The 24,234-nt window shown below is 36.0% G+C and overlaps 1 protein-coding gene across 1 annotated transcript in view; it reads left to right on the top strand.

The window, feature by feature from the left end:
• The window catches only part of LOC145292860 (WD repeat-containing protein 76-like), a 70,447-nt gene that overhangs the window by 9,888 nt on the left and 36,325 nt on the right, over nt 1-24,234 (top strand). Inside the window, exons 2-4 of the mRNA XM_080138964.1 lie at nt 8,081-8,176; nt 17,163-17,243; nt 20,491-20,573. Coding sequence (XP_079995090.1) covers nt 8,081-8,176; nt 17,163-17,243; nt 20,491-20,573 — 260 coding nt within the window. The remainder of the gene's footprint in view (nt 1-8,080; nt 8,177-17,162; nt 17,244-20,490; nt 20,574-24,234) is intronic.

Genomic DNA, 24,234 nt, shown 5'->3' with positions numbered 1-24,234 from the left:
ACTCAGAATAAAAAATGACTAGTCTAGTAAGACGAAAACAAAAAAACAGTTTTCTATTTTTAAGAGAATAGTTTAGTCAGCTCAGCGCATTATGTTAGCATTAGTGCTTAGCGAGCCGTTTTTCTGTTAATTTCTATAAAAGATAACATTTTAAAGAAATTTCTGCACAATTAATAATTATCAAATATTTACATATTATACATGAAAATAATTCTGAAACTATCATCATATGAAAATGGATGATATATGCCGATTTATCTTATCAATTTTGAAATATTCTTTGTCAACTTTGCTCGGTCGTAACTTTGCTTCCTGTGGTCGTAAAAATAAAAATAAAACACCAGTAGAGATGGACTTCTTTGTTTATATAGCCTGTAAAATTTCAGCCATATCCAATCAAATCTAACCCCATGCATATGTATCCAAACGTAACATATGAAATTTAAACATTGAAAAAATAGTTTCCCTTTTTACTGCCGTCATTTTTTTACCATTTGAATTTCATTTTTAACTTGAAGCATAAAAAATATTGAACACATAAAAGAAAAATAAATTAACATCATTGGAATGCTTATTTTATTCTCTTTCCATCAATATAATTCGTTTAAAAATTGACCAACAAATAAAAAAGATATGACTTGTTGAAGCACATTAGGTATGTAATATTGCCGATGTCCACGAAAATACAGATACTCTTGTAATGCTAATTTTTGTGGTGACGTGACTCCAAGGCCCTCCTTAAATATGGATCTATGAGTAATCCAACAGTATTAGTCGTAGCCACCAGGAGTAACCGAGAAAAGTTCACTGATACCTATTTGTTCATTATCTGTGAACACTTGTAAATATTTGTTGGGTAAGCCTTTCTCCAAAGAAACGGCCACCCTCTACATAATCTTCAGAGAAGGCACGTAATTAGTCTACTCGAGCCAAGTTTTTGTAGTCCCAGGGCAGATCCACATAATATTTTCCATATTTTATGTTTTTTTTTAATTTAGTTATCTTTGCTTCATCATATGAAGATAGTTTAGCATTTTCATTGCTTCCAATGGAATCAAGAGAAAGAAAATTCTTTATACTGCGTTCTATGGGAGATTCTTCAAAAAATGGACCAAACTTGTTTGAATAAAAGGGGATAGGATTTAACGTTTTTCACCAAATATGAAGAACCATCAGCAAATTTGATCAAAGGGAGGCAACTCATTCTGAGTTTCTTTATTTGATTTGGGCTTCAAAAAATTACGCCCATCCCTAAAGGGGATAATTTTATTCAAAATTTTCTTAGTAGTCCCATCAAGACATTTAACCATACACAAATTTTTTTATTTGCTGAATTAAATCCAAGCCGACAAGACCATGTAACATATTGCCATTTAGATCCTTATATCCATAACAGAGATAAGTTAGTTATGTTAATTGTAATCTCGTCAAATTTGTCAACTTGAAATTTCAAGTTAAGGCTGTCCGTGAACAGGACAGCGAAAGGAAAGGGTTTCTGTGAACCCAATTTTACGAGGACATCGAGCCCCAGAAGGTCCATAGACCTTGTTCCAATGAATGTATTCACGGGCATTATTACAGGTCTAGGTTCTAATTTTTCCCTAGACTTCAGTTCCTGTAAAACAGTCTGGGAGAAAAAGGATTTTTGACTCCCAGTGTCCAAAATGCAATGGAAAAACACTGGGAGTTCTTTTCGTTTCAAGGACACTCTGATAACAGGGAATATACAATTATCCCCATCAGATAAGGTAGTCCTTCCTACAAAGGATTTTGTTGTCTTGGGGCATATTACAGAAAAATGAGTTCTTAACCCACAAATAGTGCATGGGTAAGGAAATCCTTTCTTCCCCTTACATTTTAGTCCTAAGTGACCACCAATACACTTAATACATAATTGAAGCTCTTTGGCTCGTAAAACTTTCTAGTCATAGGAAGAATATTTGTAGCAGTCCTTAACAGTATGGTCTGCTTATTTACACAATTTACAAGTTTTATACTGATCGCCAGTATTATTAAGGAGTTTGGGGGGAAATTCAAACCCCTTTTATATTTCCGTTACATAGTACATATCTCTTCATTACATAATGTCTCTTCATTACATAACCCATATCTCTTTGCTGCAAAACCTTTAGCACTTTGTTACATAACAAGCATCTCATTCATTACATAACTGATAGCTTCGTTACATGGCCTTATCTCGTTACACATTCATCACCTACTTCTGTTACATAACTCTCATGGTTCCAGTACATAAATCTAACCATGTTGTTGCATAACTCTTTCGTTACATGACGCGTGTTTTATTTTCGTAAAGTATTTATCTAGCGCGTCATTCCTTGTTACATCTTTTGCTGTATGACTCCTCCCTCCTAATTGCATACGTCATTAATTTTGTGCCATAACTTGCACCTCTTCATTGCGTATCTCTTATTTCTGTGTGACATGTTATATATATGTATGATGCTAATAAAGGCAGAATTTTCAACCCCCATAACAAATAATAACAGTAAAAACTTGGAAAATAAAATTGATTCATTTTTATTTTTGCAGTATTCTCAAGTAGAAAGATTCTAAAAAATCTTTTCTTTTTACATTCCATGAAACTGGTGAATTTTCCAAAAATATACTGAAATGAAATAAGAATATTTAATTTTTGGATTTTGCCAATTTATATGATTTTTATCGATTTATTTTTATTTTTTTTTAAATAAGTTGGAAAATATATCTAAGTTTTATGAAATTTAAAAAAATTATTTACATTTGACAATTTTTACCTGTGTAATTTCAAACGATTTCTGAAATGATTTTTGACGATTGAAAAAAAAAAAAATGTCGAAGATTCGATTAAGTCGATTAGGTCTTAAAACTTATGAATAAATAATCTTACTGTTATTAATTTAAAATCTTTTTAATTGATGCTGTTTTTGAATAGTAAATAATAAAAAAATATATTTAGATATCGAACATGAATAATTTTTTCTAAGGAAGACCGTATTCTATTTGCACTTCACTGATGTCATAGCATTACTTGTTTATTTTGTCAGAACAAAATAATTTCTAAACCAAATAACTGAAACAATTATGATTTAATAGTTATTTAAATTTCTTTGTGCACGGCATGTTTTACCAGCTATTAATATTAAATAAAAATGTAGCTTTTAGTTTATAAGTCTATACAAAAATTTTTGTATCGAAAATAAGTTTCTGATAAAATTTATTTAAGAATTTAGTTAAGATTTAAAAAAAAAAAACCTCAGTTTTTGGAATTAAAAATCGATATTCCCTAGAATAAAGAAGAATTTAATAAAAATAATTTAAATATTACTTTTTCAGGCTACAAATTACAATATTAAAAATTAGTATTAAAGGAAATTCTGTCGGTTAACAGGTTCCATATTAAATTGGAAGTTAATTGTTTTAGGTGTTGTCTTCTTAAAATATGAAATTTTTATCAATATACATCTATATGTTTTTTTCATAATATTTCAAGCCAAAGGTAAGATTTTTATCATTATATTTCACTTGATTTAAACACTGATCCTTCCTCTTCAATATAAAGTAAAACAGTAGTTAGGCCTGAAAGTATCCTGTACTTATAAGGCCACCATTTGCTTATGTATGGAGTATTGTTGTCATATTTGGGCTGATACATCTCGCTCCTGGACAGATTTTAAGAGAGGTCCTGAATTGTCATCTAAACTTTTGTCCAATTGACGAAATGTTGCATCCGTCTGCCTGTTCTACAAGTATTTAATGGTGAATGCTCTGACAAACTACAAGCACTTGTACCTCTCGATGTAAATACTCCCGACAAGCACCTAAATCCCACTCCTACACAGTTGAGATCCCTAGGTGTAAGAAAGCCTTCTACTAGTTTCTTCCTCAGAATTGCTAGACTTAGGAACTGTGGCAAAAATTTTGGGAACGCAGGCTTACCTCTCAAATGGCCTCGCTGTGGTTGTTCCAGACGGTCGAGATCAAAGGGACTCATTATTGTTTAACCAGATTGGATTTCGACCTGAACGTGGCCCCGAACATTATGACAGTGATTATGCAGGTGATCCGGTGTCAGGATGAAGCTGTGCAACAGGCGACGTTGTCGTATATTGACAACATTTTTGTGAACGAGAGCCTCATGTCTGCCCAGGCAGTGAAAGAACACTTTGAGAGCTTTGGGCTGTCGTGCAAGGAGCCAGAGCACCTGCAAGATGGAACAAAAGTTCTTGGCTTGCATGTGAGCGGCAGCACAGATGGACTCCGCTGGAGAAGAGGTCGTGACATCCCGGAAGTTCCATCCAACATCACGCGTTGGAGCATTTCTTTCCATCTGCGGAAAACTGGTGGGCCACTTCCCTGTGTGTGGGTGGCTCCAGGTGGCGGCCATAAAGTGACGTGCAACTTCCATGTCAACAAGATGGGATGATGAGGTGCGTGACCCCTCCCTGCGAAGCGTGCTGGTGGAAGCTGTGGCTAGAGTGACCGAGATCGATCCCGTGCGAGGGATCTGGTGCGTTGACAGGAGTGAGTTTACAGTTTGGATGGACGCCAGCTCACTCGCCCTTGGCGTTGCTCTTGCAGTCAACAGATTAATCGTAGCTGGCTTCGGCCAGAAAATGATGCTGGGCACATAAACCTGGCCGCTTCAGTGGCAGGCCAGAGTGCTACGCATCGTCACAGACTCTACGTGTGTGTATCGGTGGATAGCCGATGCCTTGAGTGGGAAAGCACGGTTGACAACGAAGGCATTGGCCGAAATGCTAATACGGAGATGACTTACTACCCTGACCAAGATCATCAAGGAATTCTACCTGGCTGTAGATGTGATACTAGTGCAGTCCTGTCAGAATCGCGCTTATTGCCTGACCAGTTCCACACCGTTGGCTGAACCTGCCGAAAGAAGTGGATGAACCGGCACCTGTGAATTGTGCCGTGGTTGGGCGTCTGCTTAGCCCAGACCATGTTGCTGATGTCCATTGCCAAAGCGGCACCCTGGTGTAAACAGAACCCTTTACTTCACCAGGTTGGTGGACCCCCATGTGTCAAAGATAGACGTGAAATCTGTTATGAGGAGCTGTGAGACCTGTCGGTCGATCGACTCGGCATCCGTTCAGTGGAAGAAAGGAAAACTGAGTGTGATGTAACTCACCACAACGGGGGGCATTTTTTGATGGTCATCGATTGCAGACCGCCTAGATTTGCATTGTGGCGGTCCCTTCGCCGGCAGGACTTTGCTGCCGTTGTCCGTGGCTGGAAAGTGTCTTGCTCGAGCATGCCCCCCCCCCTGAGATACTGACCAATGACACCGCCTTTGTTAGCGAGCAGTTCAAACAGTTCGCAGACAGCTGGGGAATACGTCTGCAATTTTGGTGCGCCCACATGCCCAACGGAAATGGAATTATCGAGAGAAACCACAGAACTGTAAAGACCATTGCAGCTAGGAAAGGGGTGAACGGTGCCTGAGGTGGTCTATTGGTATGGCACCCCAAAGGACTACATTTCACCCTCTACCGCGCCAGCCGAAGCACTGCACAGGTACCACGTCAGACAGCGACCCCGAGATTAGCAGCCTTAGGTTCACCGACCCTGAAACTGAGGATGAAAGCACAGGTGATGACGAAGCCCCCCGGTCCCCCTCTCTGAAGAAGCACCCGAAGAAAAAGGCCACCATGTTTCTGCCCTCTCTGTGATGATGATATCAGGGGGGAGTGTGGTTAAAATTGTGGGAACGCAGGCTTACCTCTTAAACGACCTCGGTGTGCACTTTGTCGACGCAGTGTCATGATGCTGAAAAGGGTCCAAGATGCAGCTGTGGTGTTATATAACAATGCAGTCTTGTTGAATCTCATGTTCTCTCGCGTACATATGCAAATTTAGAGGACTCTGTATTTTATAAAAACAGGCCACTGAAGCAGATGAGAGAGATGTGAAAACGAGTCTACAGAAACTGACGGACGACGATGCTACAGTGAGCTGAAGTTTTGTGTGCTCTTTTCTTTTTTTCTTTGCAACGTCAGGAACTCCTTTTCAGGATTCTGCTTTCCCAACTGTACTGAAATGCAGAAGTTCAAGTGTAATGTGAACAGACATCTTGCTGCTCATCTCCCTTCATAATATCCCTTCAACTTATGTCACCTATAGTAACCCCTTACTTCAAAGTGACACTGTGCCATGTTTGGGGTGAAAATTGAATTAAAAAAATATGAATTTATTTCATTTTACTAATTTTTAACTTATATTTTTTGTTATGGCTGTCGACAATTAGTCATACCTACCCATATCTCTTTGCAAAACTCTTAGCGCGTAGCACAGTGGAAAGACGTTGAATCTCTACAGTTCCAGGTGAGCATGGTCTGGAGATAGTGGTTTCAATCTTGCCCAAAGCAGGCCAAAGGATTAGTTGACCAAAACGTGGTGAGGCAACAACTATGGAAGGCAGTAATTACTGGGGATGCAGTTACAAGACTCTGTATTCCTATCCCGTTGCCGTTAACAACCTGATGAAGGCTAGGGGAATAAGAGACTGAAACGTCATAAAACAACTATGAAGATGAGGATAACAGTCCACAAGTCAATAAATCATCATACTGGGTACATCTGCCTGATAAACTCTTGATACTGCGGAAACCCTTTATTGGTTAGTAATGGCAGAAGTTCAATTGCATTTTACTTATAGTTTTCAAGTATGTCTCCTTATGTACCTATTTGGTGATGGCTATTGTAACTAGCAGCTTGTATAAACCATATATTGATACTGGATCTGCTTCAGAAGTTGTGGAGAAGTTTTAATATGACTCTTTTCCTTATATTTACATTTATTTATACAAGGTGAATGAACATAAAAAAATAACCATTCTCTAAATGCATTACTCTCTCATATATTACAACATAACCATTTCTTTAACTTTCATTCTAAATAAATCTTACCAAACACTTCTTGAATCAACACTCATTATAAACTCTGACACAATGAAAGAACACAATTGCTTTTACAATTACCTTTTAATCAGTAAAATAAAATCAGCAAAACTTAAACTAGATATATTAACACCCTGTTACTGATAAAACATTACATTCTTGTTGACACTTATATTAAAATATATATATTATTAAAAGGAAAGAAAAAAGAATTATTTCACTCCATAGATGCACTACATATTTTGAACTCTGTCTGTTTTTTTTTTTCACGTCAATTGCGTGTTTTAGATTTTAACTTGTATGTTTTTCTTTATTCGAGTTGTTCGATATTGGTAGTGCAACGCTGAAACGTGCTGGTCGACGATTATTACGATCATAATTAATATTTATAAAATAGAATGTACGAAAGACTTATAGCTAAAAAATATTTACAGACAAAATTATTTATGTTAAGATATTTTAATAGAAAAGAATGTTAGAACACAAACAATAATTTAAAAATAAGTCTGACCTCTAGAGTCTGACGTTTGATGTAGAGGTCACTTAAGATGACGTGGATCTTAGGGTAGAGCTTGAAAGATATCATTGAGTCAAGAGTTGGGAGTCAGAGATAGAAGACAGTTGGTAGCCAGAAGAGAAAGATGGTCCGCGGACAGTAATGGCAGCAAGTAGGGGAAAATGTTGAATGTAAAAGTCTAGGATCAGCGTTGCAGCTTTACACTAAGGCAAACATCCAAAATAAAGTTGCTGTAAATACCACCAAGATTTGAAGTTGTACAAATCTTCAGTTGCAGCTGTTCCAAGGATTCGTCAAAACAAGACCAAAGATGGACAAGGTATGTTTTCCCATTGGCCAATGTAAAATCCCAGAGACTGTTATTTGTCTTGTTTAAACATTCATGTGTAGATGATCTATACACTCTGTATACATACATTCATTAGAACAACATGTTATAACACTAAACGATACACAAATTTAGACAAACATACATATATATATATATACACATACACACATCTCGACAATATAACACAGTCATTTGGAGAAAGTCTTTGAAGAAAATTTTGACAAATACAAAGCAATTTCTAGTTTTCCTTTTTCATTATGTTGGATTATTAATTCCACAACATTAAATGTGTTTATCTTTATCAATTTATTTTGAAGAAACTGAAAACAGAAGATGAGACGGAGGAAGAGGAAACTAAAGAATTGCATACAAGCGAGGAGGATGAGGAGGATAACGGAAACAGCATCTATGAGGTATTGTTATTGTTGTTTCTTGTGAACATCTTATGAAAGGAAGAGTAGCGAGAACTTTTAAACTTGAAGCAAGAAGCTCAATGTTTAATGTCTGTTCGAGCTGTGTTGCTATATGGTAGTTAATGTCCTGCTCCATTGTTTTATGATGTTTGCTCACAAATTGTTTTTATAATCATGCGCGTTCTATTGGAGCATGTGGAGTGTAGTGGTGGGGGGATTCAGCAATGGACTAAGTTTTTTACCCATTGTTACTGGTTTTCATCAAACGGAAATGGAATCATGTCTTTTCTAGGGTGACAATTTTATTGTTCCACCCTGTAAAAGTAGAATTAATAAATGTAAACGAGAATGATTTTGTTTGGCGCTCAATTCATACTGGGTGAATGCTACTGCACGTACAAATTTCACATGCATTAATAAATAATAACCTACGTGATACACTGGGCGCCTCTGCTAGTTAATAAATAATAACCGTCGGTGATATATTTGGAAAGGTTTTGAATAAAGTGATAAAAAAATGTCAGTTTTGGTAACTTTTTTTTTTACAAACCTCTGTTGGTTTTAATTGATTAGTACTAATCCTCTGTGATTTTGTCATGAAATTTGGAAACCAATAAGAAAAAATGCTAATCTTATTTATTGTCCATTCGTGTTTTTTTTTTGTCTTAAAAATATGACTCCAACATGACAACTGGTGCTACCAGATCAGGCCGTCTGAAGATATTGGCTTCCTGAGATAAAATGCACCTAACATTGATGTTTTTGTTTTTCTATTCCCTTTTGCAAAACTTAATTATGTTCTGCAAAAACAACAAAAAAAAAACAGCCTACCTTTTCCCACTTTTGCTTTTTCCTTTTTCTCAAAACAATCAAACTAAACAATATGAATAAATATTTGAAGATATAAACTTGAAACATAAAGCTTTTTTCTAAAATTATTGGATTTGGCATTAAATAACTCGAAATGGGTTGATATGCCATAAAACAGAAACCAAACCAAGCCATCAACATGACAATTATAAAACATGTTTTTCTAAATATTTTTTCGTATTCCAACTATTAAGTAAACCATTTTCTTTTTTTTTTTTTTAAATTATACTTCTAAAATTATAATTGTATGTTTTCTCGGCGTTTCTACAAAATTGGGACAATATTTTGTAGTCGATAAATGGAGTTTTCAGATTTAAAAAAAAAATGGTTTCAACTGATTTTTTTTGTCAATTCTTATAAGTTACAAATTATGCAGTTGAAATTACCTGAAGTTTATATTGTACGTATCTGTTATGAAATGAAGTTCTCAAAAAATTTTTTTTTACAGTGAAAAAAAACAAAATTTGCTATGATATCGAGCAAAAGGTTCGATTTTTAGGAAGAAAAGTTAATATTAAAGATGAGGAGGGAGTGTCGGCACTTTAAATTGAGTTATCTCCCCGTGGCATGGTTTAAAAATCCAAACAAAAATTAAAAAAATTCAAAGATATCTACCTTCAACGGGCCGTCATAAAAATGTGTTTTTCCGCTCTAAAAAAACTACTCAATCAAATTAAGTGAAATTTTTTTTCGGAGATCTTCAGTTCAAAACGGATATGTACACTATAACCTTTTTTTCTGATATTTTTATTTTTTAATGTCTTGATTAAACTGTACAAGTACCAAAAAAACTCTTCAACCTTATCACTAACCCTAAGATTGTTGCAAGGTCCCATCATACAAACCATCTTAAAACTATACATAATCGTTTAAAAATGACAAACAAACAAAAAAAAACAAACCCCCACACCCCTAAAAGAAAGGCACAGGATTTTTCTCTCATAGAAAAATAAATTAACTGCCCTAAAACGCTACAATGGCCTGGAAATGGGATTATTTTACATAATAATTTATACATGAAACTAATCCTCCACTCCTAAAACAATTTCTTTTATTTTTGCTGAAACTAATATTATAGATATCTTCATTTCTGCCAAGTTTTTTTTGTATGTGAAAAGAGATAATTGCATTTTTTATGGAGGTATATCGTATTGTATGTCGATACTCTATGGCTGATTGGGACAGCTTCCGTACATTCATATCTGACCTACCTCTGCATTCCATGTTTAAAAAGGATGTATCCTCTATAGTATCAGTCCTGACCGAATGGTTAATTGTAGGCATAGATCGATTCATACCATCCAAAAAATTCCAACAAAAACCTAACAGCCAGCCATGATTCTCCCCTGAATGTGCTGCTGCCATCGCGCACAGAAATCACTTTTTCCATAGCTACCAACGTAATAGATGTACTGAGACTAAAGCTCTTGTGATGTGGTGTGTTGCACACAGGGCCTTTGAGCGTGTAGTGTTGTAGCTTAGTGAATGTGTAGAGTGCTTAGCTGCTTGGCTTTCAGGTGCTTTGCTCCTCTTGCTTCCAGCTGTAACCGCCACCTATACTCGCAAGAGTGAAGGGGAGGCAGTTTAGTAAGCCCTGCCCACTGGTGGTTAGAGCGTCTCACTGGTCAAGACTCGCATGCCACCTCCTCGTGGTACATCACGGTTTAACTGGGTACCTTGCGGCCCCAGGCTAAGTGTATGTGGGATCTCGGAGTAGTCTGGAGCCCCAGAGGTGTTGAGTGCATGGCCCTCCGGCGTGAGGACACGCCCTGGCTTACACCAATCCAGACCCCAGCTATGTGGTCAAATAGCAAAATGTCATCTCGGCAGCAGGAGTTGGCAGTCATGGTATGAGCGCAGCTGATATATTTTTCAACCACCGGTCTCCCATGGCGGATCACTGAGCGGATGAATCAAGAACGATCAACGGTCAGGGATCAACACCCAGTTAGCGGGTACTGCGGGGCAACCTACCACTGCTCCAGCTGTCGCACTCCTGTGCTCCGCTGGGGTCCGCAATGTTGGGTCCAGAGGTGGATGTTCTGTTCTGGGCATGCACTCATCCACTACTTCCCTGCCCCGGCGCTTGACGTTTCAGGCAACTTCCTGAACTGTAGAAGACTGAAGCGCCTTGCCAATCGTCGTCCTCGACGTTAAGGGCCTATGATGTATGATGATGATGAGACTAAAGCTGCTTTCAGGACTGCCAGCAATCACTGTAAAAGAGTAATAAAACATGCAAAAGAGCTATATGCTCAGTCCGTTAAATCCAAAGTAGCTGAGCAACGGCTTGGTTCCCACCAGTTCTGGCAAATAGCAAACAGGATCTTGAACAGAAGCGTGCGTTCTATCCCAACCATTATCAATGGACCTGAGGTCATCTCGTCAGCATCAGACAAGGCCAAACTATTTTCCAAGAACTTTGCAGCTAATTCTACCCTATGCGACGAAGGCCATCAACTCCCCATATTTCCTCCTATAACAGACAACACGCTATGCAACATACAAATATCTGTGCATGAGGTAGCCAAGCTAATCAAGAACCTTGATTCCAGTAAAGCAACTGGCCCTGACGGCATTCTGATTATAATGCTGAAAAAGCTTCAACCAGAACTTGCCCCCATACTTACAAAACTGTTTAAGCGCTGCCTTAAGGAGAAGTGCTTTCCAACTCCCTGGAAGACCTCATCAGTTTGCCCTGTATTTAAGAATTCAGGTGAAAAGTCATCTCCCACTCAGTACAGACCAATAAGTCTCCTGTGTGTCATGAGTAAGTGGTTGGAATCCATATTAAATGAAGAAGTAGTCAACCACCTCAACAGAAACAACCTTCTTAGTGACATGCAATATGGTTTCCGCTCCGCAAGATTAACACCAGATGTGCTAACGGTTATATCACATAGGATTAGTGAATCTCTTGACAAAGGTTTTCTTTCCAGGGCAATTACTCTTGACATATCGAAGGCCTTTGATAAGGTATGGCATAAGGGCCTACTTCACAAGATTTCCAGCTACGGTATTACTGGAAATGTTTTCTCAATCATTAAATCATTTCTCTCTAATAGGTTCATAAGAGTAGTGGTTGATGGGCAGAAATCAGAGGCCCACAGTATTAATGCAGGGGTCCATTCTGGGCCCAACTCTCTTCCTGATCTACATCAATGATCTCCCAAAACACATACTTAAATCATTCGTTGACATCTATGCTAATGACAACCATCTATGGCAACACATCAAAGGCCTTAAATGACAAAGTTTTCTCTAATTTTCTCTCCTCTGATCTTGAGCATGTGGTACAATGGGGGAAGAGGTGGCTGGTCACTTTTAATTCATTCAAAACCAAGCTTCTATCTTTACTTCATCAACGCTCTGATCCCCATCTGACATCAATTGAAATGGATGGCTCTCATCTTGGGGAGGCTCCATGTTTTGACAAACTTCTGGGTTTGATCTTTACTCCTGATTTGAAATGGAACATGTACATCAAATCTGTTGCCAGGAATGCTGGGAAAATGGTGGGATCCTTCTACCGCTCCAGAAGATCTCACTACTGATACAATTCTCTATCTGTATAAAAGCCAAGTACATCCAAGGATGGAGTATTGCTGCCACATCTGGGCAGGAGCTGCTAAAAACAGCCTATCCTGCCTTGACAGAGTACAAAATAGACTTTGTAGTTTAGTGGGGGATGCCCTTTTCTCTTCCTTGCAACCTCTCTCTCACAGAAGAGATGTTGCGAGCCTGTCTTTGTTTTATCGTTATTTCCATGGCAGATGCTCGTCTGAGCTCCAATCTCTCGTCCCCCCTCGCCAATCTTTCACGAGAAACACCCGTCTGGCTGAAACTACTGTCAATAATTTTCCCCACTCTTTATCTATGCCTAAATCCAAACGTAGATTCCATGAGCAAAGCTTCTTTCTTAGAATTGCACACCAGTTGAACTCTCTGCCGCTTGCCTGTTTCCCACCTGACTACAACTTGGACGTCTTCAAGTCTAACATAAACAAACTCCTGACAAACCGCCCCCTTAAGTAAGACACTCTATCAAAACCCTCAATACTAATGATTACTACAATACTATCTCATTGATTACTGTACACGCAATAACCCTTATCCCTGAGTGGCCTTCGGGCCTTGATAAGTGGTGACCCCCATGTAAAAAAAAAAAAAAAAAAAAGGTAGGTGGAAGCAATGTAGTGGAAGGTGTTAACCAAAGAAATCTTACAATATATTTAGTTTTAAACCGACCTAGTGTTAGATTCCAGTTTCTTGTACATAAAATGCATTATAAACCAACTTTAAGTTTTTTATAGCTTCTATTTTTTTTTTTAAATAAATACATGGTATTTTAAACAATTCTGTGCATTTACTGCAAATTACTTGGAAACCATTAATTTCTTGAGATTTTCAGTGCTACATTCTGATTTCTTTCACAAAATGAGAAATTTCATTGTTTAATCTTGTTTTAACTAATCTATAATTTTTATCGAAAAAGTAGTGTAAAAAAAATGTGACAAAACATACGTGGCCATAAAGAGGGAAAAAATATTCAAATATGCAAGGCACAAAAATAATAAGTTGAAGTTTGAAAAATTTCATGAGGTTCTTGGATCATCAAGCTCTTTCTATGTATGTCATTGAGATATTTTAAGCAATTTAAATTTTTTCATGCATATTGCTGTAAGGCTACGCATGTTAACATTCCACATGTAGACACCATTGTAAGGAACGTAAGGAAAGAAATTCAAGTTTTAACAAAAGACCTTTATTCCTCTTTCTCTGGCCATGCTTAACTTCTCATTTCGGATGTGACATCACCCACATGTCCCTAACGCAATCATCGGTCTCCGTACACATTTTTTTTATAATCTTTTTACTTGCTGTGACGTTACCTTACACTCGGCTCGATCATTTGCATACAACTGCCATACGTGTGTCCATGCCCTGTTACATTGCGGTCATGATCGTCTGCTTTTGTGTGTGCACGCATGCATATAGTTGTGGATGTATGCGTGTGACGCGTGTGCATACAGTCGTGGATGTATGCGTGTGACGCGTGTGCATACAGTCGTGGATGTATGCGTGTGACGCGTGTGCATACAGTCGTGGATGTATGCGTGTGCCGCGTGTGCATACAGTCGTGGATGTATGCGTGTGACGCGTGTGCATACAGTCGTGGATGTATGCATGTGCCGCGTGTGCATACAGTCGTGTCAAATATAAGGAAATCTTTTTCTATATTTTTAGTTTGTACCGCCTTGCGACAATTCATGCCTATCCCCAAACATCCAACTTGATGTTATTGTTTTTAGAAGTCCTTACTTTGAATTTTGCAGCTTCCCTGGGAAGCCTCGCGTTGTTGAATTGATTCAGATCTCTTTTCTTTTTCCGTTTTTTCATTCTCTCATGCAAATCAGGAGGCTAGGGAATCGCAGCGATTGTATTTTTTTTTTTTTTTACTTTCCTTAATTTATTTATCATCCGGATCAGCATTGTTTGGAACAATGCCATTTAATATTGTCCATTTCTCCATTACAGAGTTTGAGACGATTATGCAAAGGAGATAACTAGCATCAACTAAGTAAAAAGAAGCTTTTTTTTTTTTTTTTTTTTTTTTTTTTTTTTTTTTTTTGCAAAAAAATAATTTGAGATGTTAAAATAATTGATCAAACAACGAAATAATTTAAAAATAAAATTTGTCTTCACAAGAGCAAATGCACAGAAATTGCCGAGGCAATTTAAAAACTCATATCTTTTCAGAACTGAAAAATAAATTTGCAATCATAAATATAAATATTATTAATGACCAATGATAAATGTTTACCTACTTTTAAAAAAAAAACAACATTTTTTTTTTTTTTTTTAATAAAATTTTAAACTTTTTTCTAAATTCAATAATTTATAATAAGAATTTGTTGATATTGCAAAAAAACTATTTAATTACCTATAATTAAAACAATTTTGATTTAAATTTAATGTAAAAAACATAAACTATTTAATTACAAGAACATATCAAACTATTTAATTACAAGAACATATCAAACTATTTAATTACAAGAACATATATCAAACTATTTAATTACAAGAACATATATCAAACTATTTAATTACAAGAACATATATCAAACTATTTAATTACAAGAACATATATCAAACTATTTAATTACAAGAACATATATCAAACTATTTAATTACAAGAACATATATCAAACTATTTAATTACAAGAACATATATCAAACTATTTAATTACAAGAACATATATCAAACTATTTAATTACAAGAACATATATCAAACTATTTAATTACAAGAACATATATCAAACTATTTAATTACAAGAACATATATCAAACTATTTAATTACAAGAACATATATCAAACTATTTAATTACAAGAACATATATCAAACTATTTAATTACAAGAACATATATCAAACTATTTAATTACAAGAACATATATCAAACTATTTAATTACAAGAACATATATCAAACTATTTAATTACAAGAACATATATCAAACTATTTAATTACAAGAACATATATCAAACTATTTAATTACAAGAACATATATCAAACTATTTAATTACAAGAACATATATCAAACTATTTAATTACAAGAACATATATCAAACTATTTAATTACAAGAACATATATCAAACTACCTAAATAAAACAAAATCAAAAGAATGCAATTAAAAAAAAGAAAGTTTTCAAATTTTTTTTGCAATATGAACACAAATTCATTCATGAATTCATAATTTATTTCACAATTATTAGCTGATTTATCTATTAAATAAATCTCAAACATCTATGTGTGTGTGTTAGTATGTCCGCTATAAACTTTTCTTATCTGCATCGTATAGGCACCAATGCGGCATCATTAGAAAGAACAATCTCTGACAAAAAATATTGGAAAATTGGAAAAACTTGTTGATTATTTCATGTTTAATTTTGTTTTGTTTGAAGGTGAGGTGGGAGAGGGTAAAATAAAAACTTTGCTTTCGACGTGGTTTGCAAACCGCACAACCGTACAAATTTCGTTACATTCTTTTGCTTTAAATAACTAAACTTGTGATGTTATGACATCTGTGTGCTTGTAGGCTCATTGATAACACGTTTGCTTGTTAATAAGTTATGCGAGTTTGCGCCCTGCACGCGTCTTTACTTATAAAATTTTGCTTTGTTCCACTACAGGCTGATGTTACCCATGTTCCGTTCTTTTTTTTTTTTTTATATAATGGGGGATACCCCCCCCCCCACTGTTAATAATCTAATATATAAAACGTAAAATGAATGTGTGTGTTTGTATGTCTCGCCAAAATTTCCGACAGACGCGTCGGAACATGACAAAATCGGTATCGTTTTAAAGCTTGGTCTCTCGGACAAATATTGAAAAATTGGCCAAAAACATTAATTCCTTTACCTTAAACTGGGCCGTTTTTTACAAGGAGGGGTCGGTTTTTGCATCGACATTTTCACAAATCATCTCTTTTGGATTGACTACCCTTAATTCCAAAGCTTGTGACTTCCGATTTCGCGATGGACGCATCAGCTAAGACGTTAGGTTTTTTTCACCTTCTTTTCCTCCTTTGCGTTATGGGTTCAGATCTGCCTGCCTACTACCACTTTTTTTTTTTTTTTTTTTTTTTTTTAAACACCTCCCTCCACCCAAGCTGCCTATTGTTATTTTGCCCTCCTCTCCGCTACTATCACTTTGTTTTTTTTTTTTTTTTTTTTCTTTTTTTAACACTTCTCTCCACCCGGGCTGCCTACTGTTGTTTTGATCACCCCCCCCTTCCTTATTGCACCACCTCTCCACACCTGGGTAATGCTGGGCACCCCCGCTAGTAAATAATAAATTGTCAACTGTCGGCAATTATTATTATTATTATTATTATTAAAAAAAGAAAAAAAAGTAGACCCCGTTTCCTAAATATGATTTTTTTTTTTTTTCTGTAAACTGCTTCAGCATTTTTCATTTTTATTTCAGGGACTTGTGGAGACATGGTCTTTTTTTCTTTTAGTTGAAATTGCTTTATTATTCAATTGATTATTTTATTATGGTTTTACTGAAATCATCAACTGATTTGAATTTTTTCTTTTTAATTTTCCACAGAACATGTCTGAGTATGAACGGCAAATTGCAGAAAATCGTCGGGATAATGCCCAGTTCATAGCATCTATTGGACTCCATCTGGTAAGAATTAGTATTAATAATCATTTTTGGTCTCCAGTCGGATTAAATGCCGTAAAGATTTTGCTATTTATTAAAAATAAAACTGAATTTTTTTTTTTCCGTTCAAATTTTCGAATAATTAAATATTCATCAAACATTTCAAGTTATGCCAGGGATTATCACAATCTTAGCATATAAGAGGAAGAAAAATAAATAAAATAAAAGAACAAACTGTCCAGTTTGCTGAAGATGAATATTTTCTTATTCAAAAATTTAAAAAATAAAAAATCAGTTTTATTTTTAATGAATATCAATATTTATTAAAAATTTCACACTTGTCTGATCCTTCTAATCAATCATTAAATCTTAAATTGCTATCGAATGTTTCAAACAGTGAATTCCTTTTTATTGGTACGCTTATTAACCCCTGTCCTTGAGTGGCCTCAAGGCCTTGATAAGTGACAACTCCTATGTAAAAAAATAAAAATAAAAAAAATAAAGAATACGTTAAACTAAAATTGTTGCTCAAGTTTATGGCAGAGGAATTTAAAGCTGGAAAAGTCGAAGTTCCAGATGATGCTGGACAATTCCAAAAACATGATGGTAAAGACAGTACAATCCTCTTTTCTTTTTAAAACGAGAAAGAATGGAAAAGTCTGAGATGCTGTAAATGAATCTAAAGAAAATGTAGCTCTCACAGAAATCATCAAACTCGGATTTTGGCTGGGAATGACCAGCATTCAAAGATGGTCTATGATTTCAGCAAAAGATTGTCCAGATCTTGTCATTCAAGAAATATAGAGCAAGGAGGAAAGTAAAAGGCTTGTGAAACGAATCTAACGGCCACAGCAAGAACAATGGATGAATTGGGAAGAAAATATCCAAAGATCCTTTATATGAAATGACATTTGGCATGTGGTGGCACTCTACTTATGATGTTCTTCCGTCAATGGCCAGCCTTGTTAAATGGAACAACGACGATTAAACCTGCCCTTTATGCAAAGAAAAACCTCAAACAATGGAACATGTTCTTAGTTTCTACTTGTTAATGGCTGATACACATAATGGCACAACAGGGTACTAAATGAACTGACCACACAAAAAGCAGATACACACACACGCATATATATATTTGAAATTGGTATATTTAGGCAGCGTTTTTTGATTCAATGAAGGCCGGAGGGCAAAACGGCCAAAACGTTGTGACTATAACAACCAAGATGTGGAAGTCAGTCCGACAATCAATAAATGAAAACACCTCATCTCAAAAATACAGACAATTAAGAATTTGTCAATACAAAAGAATGCTCGTTTGAATGAATAAACTCTGCCATAAAAAAAGCTAAGTCGAACATTCTGGGCTCAATCCTTAGATGTGGCGCCACTCGTTATTTTTCACTTGTCACTACTCTGGGATACCCCTGTGTGTTATGGATGTAATCTCCGACCTTCTTCAGGTGTATCATGTTGAACTTTGGAATCTTCGTCAGACTTGGTAATCTACACAGAATTTTGAATGCAACTCTTTATCTAATCCACAGGGCTAGAGTGCTCTTGTTCTGTCAGCTATGATGCCTTGCAAATCCATGGCGTAGTGAATAAAGTACCTGTTGAAATTCAATTGTAAGTTAAACTCTTCTGTAAATTAAAGATTCAATTGATATGACACTTAAAATACAATTGCGAATTATTTAGGAGTTCTACCCAGTCATGGCTGATGGTACGAGATTAAATAAAGGATTAAAGGAAGGGTTAAATAAAGGATTAAATTCCATTTTGAAATTTTGTGCAGGTAAAATATACCTTTTTTTTTTTTTTTTTTTTTTTTTTTTACATAAGCATCACCACTTATCAAGGCCAAGAGGCCACTCAAGGATAAGGGTTAAAGAGTGTACAGTAGACATTGGACAATATAGTAATCATTAGTGATGAAAATTTGGTAAAGTTGATAACTTATATAGAACGGCTCATCAAGAACTTATTTACGTTAGACTTGAACACGACCATATTGTAGACAGCCGGAAAGCAGGAAAACGGAAGACAATTCCACGGGCGTGTAGTTTCAAGAAAGAAGCTTTGTTCATGGAATCTACGTTTAGGTTTAGGCACAGATAAAGAGTGGGGGGAATTATTGATAGTGTGTACAGCTAGACGAGTGTTTCTTGTGAAAGTTTGGCGAGGGGGGACCATAGATTGGAGCTCAGTTGAACACCTTCCATGAAAATAACGATACATCAGAGACAAACTTGCAACATCTCTTATGTGAGATAGAGGTTGCAAGGAAGAGAAAAGGACATCTCCTACGAGGCTACAAAGTCTATTTTGAACTCTATCAAGGCAGGACAAGTCCTTTCTAGCAGCTCCTGCCCAGATGTGGCAACAATATTCCATCCTTGGACGTACCTGGCTCTTATATATAGATAAAGAATAGCATCAGCAGTGAGATATCTACTGGATCGATAGAAAGATCCCACCATTTTTCCAGCGGCCTTGGCAACAGATTTGATGTAAGTGTTCCATTTAAGATCAGGAGTAAAGGTCAAGCCCAGAAGCTTGTCAAAACTTGAAGCCTCCTGAAGACGAGAGCCATTCATTTCAATTGATGCCAGATGTGGATCAGAATGTTGATGATGTAAAGAGAGAAGTTTGGTTTTAGATGCATTAAAAGTAACCAGCCACTCCTTTCCCCATTGTACTACGTGCTCAAGATCAGAGGAGAGAGAATTGGAGAGAACTTGGTCGTTTACTGTCTTAGATGTGGTACCATAAATGGTAGTGTCGTCAGCATAAATGTCTACAAATGATGTAAGGATGTGATTTGGAAGATCATTAATGTAGATCAGGAAAAGAGTTGGGCCCAGGATGGACCCCTGAGGGACACCGGCATTAATACTGTGAGCTTCTGATTTTTGCCCCTCAACTACTACTCTTATGAACCTATCAGAAAGAAATGATTTACCTGTTATTCATCGGCCGAAATGTTGTGAAAATCACTCAAGATGAGAATAGTCCGACGAATCCAATTAATATAAAAAGGAACCTCATTCTGTCCTAATTGAAAGACAAACATATACAAACTAGGGCTTAAAAATATCTCAGATTTGAAATCAGTCCATTAGATGGCTAATATTTAATTTTTTGTTGTCGATAATTATTAATGATAATCTTTCACTCTATAATAAGGTCCAATGTGTGTGTGTGAGTGTTTTGAATGATTTTTTTTTTTCTTCTTTTTAAATCTTTTTTTTTTTTTTTTAACCCATTTCAGGCCAAATATGATTTAAAAACGTCTATAGCTGTAATGAAGACACAAAAGAAAACTTACACAAAACCGAAGTTAAAATTAAAAAAGTTTGTATTTGAAAATTTAAATTCTTTAATTAAAAAAAAAAATTTTTTTATTGGAATTCTTTATTTATTTGCAGATTGTTATCCCCATCTTCTTGTGATTCGCCATGTTTCGGCCAACTCATCCTCTGGCCTTCTTCAGGTGATTAACCATGATGTGATAGGAATGCTGAATCTCATAACTGTATCCCCAGTAATTACTTTGTTTGAAGATAGCGGTTTCAATCCTACCTAAAGCAGGCCAGAGATTTAGTTGGCCAAAATATGGTGAGATGACAACAACTATGACGGTAATAATTACTAATTATGAAACCCAGCATTTCTATCCTATTGTGGTTAATCACCTAAAGAAGGCCAGAGGATGAGTCTGGCGAAATAACAACAAGCAATAACTATAAATGTTAGATTATGCTGGGGTGACACTGGGTTACCTTGCTGATAGTCTATTTAGGAAAATTGACTGTTATTATTAAAAGTTATGTTAGATGCAGAACGTTATTTGTCGGTATGCAGAATTAGTTGTGTACAAAGACATGCTGATAGGGTTTGGAATTTGGAGTAGGTTAGTAGAACAAATGAACCAGGAATACGACCATGATGAAGTGAATGTTAAAATACTTGAACAAATAGATTTAAAAAATAAATCGAAAACGTGATTCAAAATCACATGTTAAAAGATGTAAGTTGAATTATGTAATAGTAAACGAATAGTTAAATATATACAGAGTTAGCCAGTTACGAGAGCCGTGCAATAAGTAATACCCCTGACCCACTTCCAGTTGTCTGATCTAGCTGAAATTTTGCATGTGCAATGATTTATATCTCTGCGGGTTATGTGACAAATTACAGCGCTGAACTAATTGTGGTTTCTGTTTTACAAGTGTTTGAACTGAGTCAGGTGTGAAATGGAGGCTGTTGAATGCTGAGCAGTGATCCGGTTTTTGTATTTGAAAGGACGCACACCACAAGAGACTTTTGATGAAATGAAAGAAACTTATGGTGATAATGCCCCATCATATGGCCTTGTAAAACGCTGGCATCGTGAATTCAAACATGGCCGGAAGTCTGTGGAAACAGCTCCCAGACCTGGTCGCCCCCCCCCTTCTGCCATTGATGAGGCATCTGTCCGTTAAGTTGAGGCTGGAATTTTGGAAGATCGGTGCATTACTATTCATAGTAATACACATGGACGAAAAAAATGCTTTGGATAATCACAGATTTCAAGGTAGTTCTACTAAAATAGCCATATTTTTCAAACCAAAGCACTTCAAGTCTTCAATTTACTACTGTTTTGTTTGGAAATGAATATACTTTCAAATGAATTAATAAATATGAATGTACATTATATATTTTAAGAGTTTTAAGCAAATAAAGTGATAAAAATGTGAACGTCATAAAATGGCGTTTTCGGTAAGGTTTTGTAAATGACCCTCCCTGTTTTCTAAAGGTCCGTACCATGATTGTATGAAGAATTTCATCATGAAATTTGGGAACCAATCAGAAGAGGTGTTAATCTTAATACTGTCAAGTGTCCGAAATATTTTTGACCATTTCTTTTTTTGTCATGTTAAAAATAAGAGTTTAATATGACGAGTATTGAACATTTTGAAAAAAAATTTCATTGGACACCCACTAGTAAATAAATCATTCTTTTTACTATCTTTATCAATTAAAAGTATTATTGTATGTTGAGTAGGACCGCGGTAATTGCTAATAATTTAAAAGGACCTACCTGAAAAAAAAATGTTTCTACTTCTTGAGTTTGGTCAAATAAAGTTAGTATTAGTAGCAGCAGCAGCTGTAGTAGTAGTCATAGCACAGTCTAAACAACACGCGTTCTTTAATTTTTATTCACAAACGAATTAAGAAAAACATGAAAATATGAATATAGATGTTCTGATATATTTAATTAGAGCTATTTTGTTATCAGAATAACATTAGTTTAGAACTATTCGGTTTTCAGAATGTATAACAACAACAATCCCAACCAATTCAGCATTATGGATCCATTATAATTTCTCACATTCTGGTCAAATTTAAATCATGGTTAAAAAAACAAAGTAAACTTTTGTAGATATATAGCTTGCATGCACTTTTATTCATTGCATTAGTTTTGAACAGCGAATTAAAATAATGTTTTACTGCAAACAGCCACAAATGTTTTTCCAAAATCAAAAGATGTATGAAAATCTCGTTTGTATTACTATACACATAGATTTGAAAAAGTTGTCAAAAAACAAATATACAATAAATAAATGTTATCAAAGGCAAGATAAGTTACTTTTCTACCTAACTAGATATGTTTTTAGTGTTTATATTTAATGTAACATGTTTATTCAGCTCGAAAAACAGTGTTTACCGATATATTCGAAAATTTAAAATGGCGGCCGACTCTCTCTTTGAGGCGGTAAGTTTGGGAAAATGAGTTATAAATAAAAAACCAGACAAAATACTGTTAGAAACTCGCTCAATATATGTTACCGTGACATAGGCGGATATATATTCAGTGAGTTTTTAACAGTATTTTGTCTAGTTTTTTATTTTTAACTCATTTTCCCAAACTTACCGTGTGAAAGAGATAGTCGGCCGCAATTTTTAACTTTCCAATACATCGGTAAGCACTATGTTTTTCGAGCTGAATAAACATGCCCTCATGTTCCTGTATAGGGTGGGGGTGGGGGCAGAATCTAAAGACGCATGGAATCTTCCAAATGGGAAAGCATTTGAAATAAAAGTTGTCTGGAAATATAACCGGAGACTCTTGGTTGTTTTTTTGGAAGGAATCTTCTTTGCAGCTGTTTGCAGATTCGTCAACCAAGACCCGGATGAATGAAGAGAATGTGTTCCTGTTTGGCAAGATGTAAAACCCCAAGAAAGATATTCCGTTCATTTGTTGTAAGGAACTGTTTGTTTATAAAGTGTTATGTCCTGTTGAAACTGTAGCAATATGTATATTTGAAGCTCGCCAAATAGAAAAAAATGGATTGCAAGAGAAACAAACAGGAATTTTTTTTTTTTTTTTTATTTTTATTTTTTTTTATTACATTTTCACCCCAAACAAGGCAAATTGCCACTTTGGTGTAGGGGGCTACTATCAGGGGCAACAACTACTGGGGTACTATGTAGGGATTTGGGCAGCAAGGTGTCGGTTCACGTTACACTTGAACTTCTGCACGTCAGTACTGTTGGGGAAGCAGGGACCTGGAATGGAATTCCAGAGTCTTGCGGTTCTGGGGAAGAAACTATTGGAGTAAAAAGATCTTTTACATCTAGGGACCTCTACAGTGTGGGGGTGGGATCTAGTAGCCTGTCGGGTTTGTCGAGGGTGCTCGCGTCGTGGGGGCACAAGTGATTGCAGTTCATCAGAGCATTCACCACTAAAATACTTGTAGAACAGGCAGAGGGATGCAACATTTCGTCGATGGGACAGAGGCTGAAGCTTAGATGCCAGTTCAGGGCCTATCAGATTTGCGACTCTCTTTTGAACCTTGTCAAGGAGCGAGAGACTAGTAGCAGATGCACCAGCCCAGATGTGGCAGCAATACTCCATACATGGGCGAATGGTGGCCTTATAGAGGTACAGGATACTTTCGGGTGTTAGTAGTTTTCTAGCACGGTAGAGAGAGCCTACCTTTCTTGCAGCGGCCTTGGCAATGCCTTCAAT

Source organism: Euprymna scolopes, chromosome 14 (genome assembly GCF_053919585.1).
Source record: "Euprymna scolopes isolate OS-2025 chromosome 14, ASM5391958v1, whole genome shotgun sequence".
Lineage (NCBI taxonomy): Eukaryota > Metazoa > Mollusca > Cephalopoda > Sepiida > Sepiolidae > Euprymna > Euprymna scolopes.
This window is presented reverse-complemented; position numbering and strand designations above follow the sequence as displayed.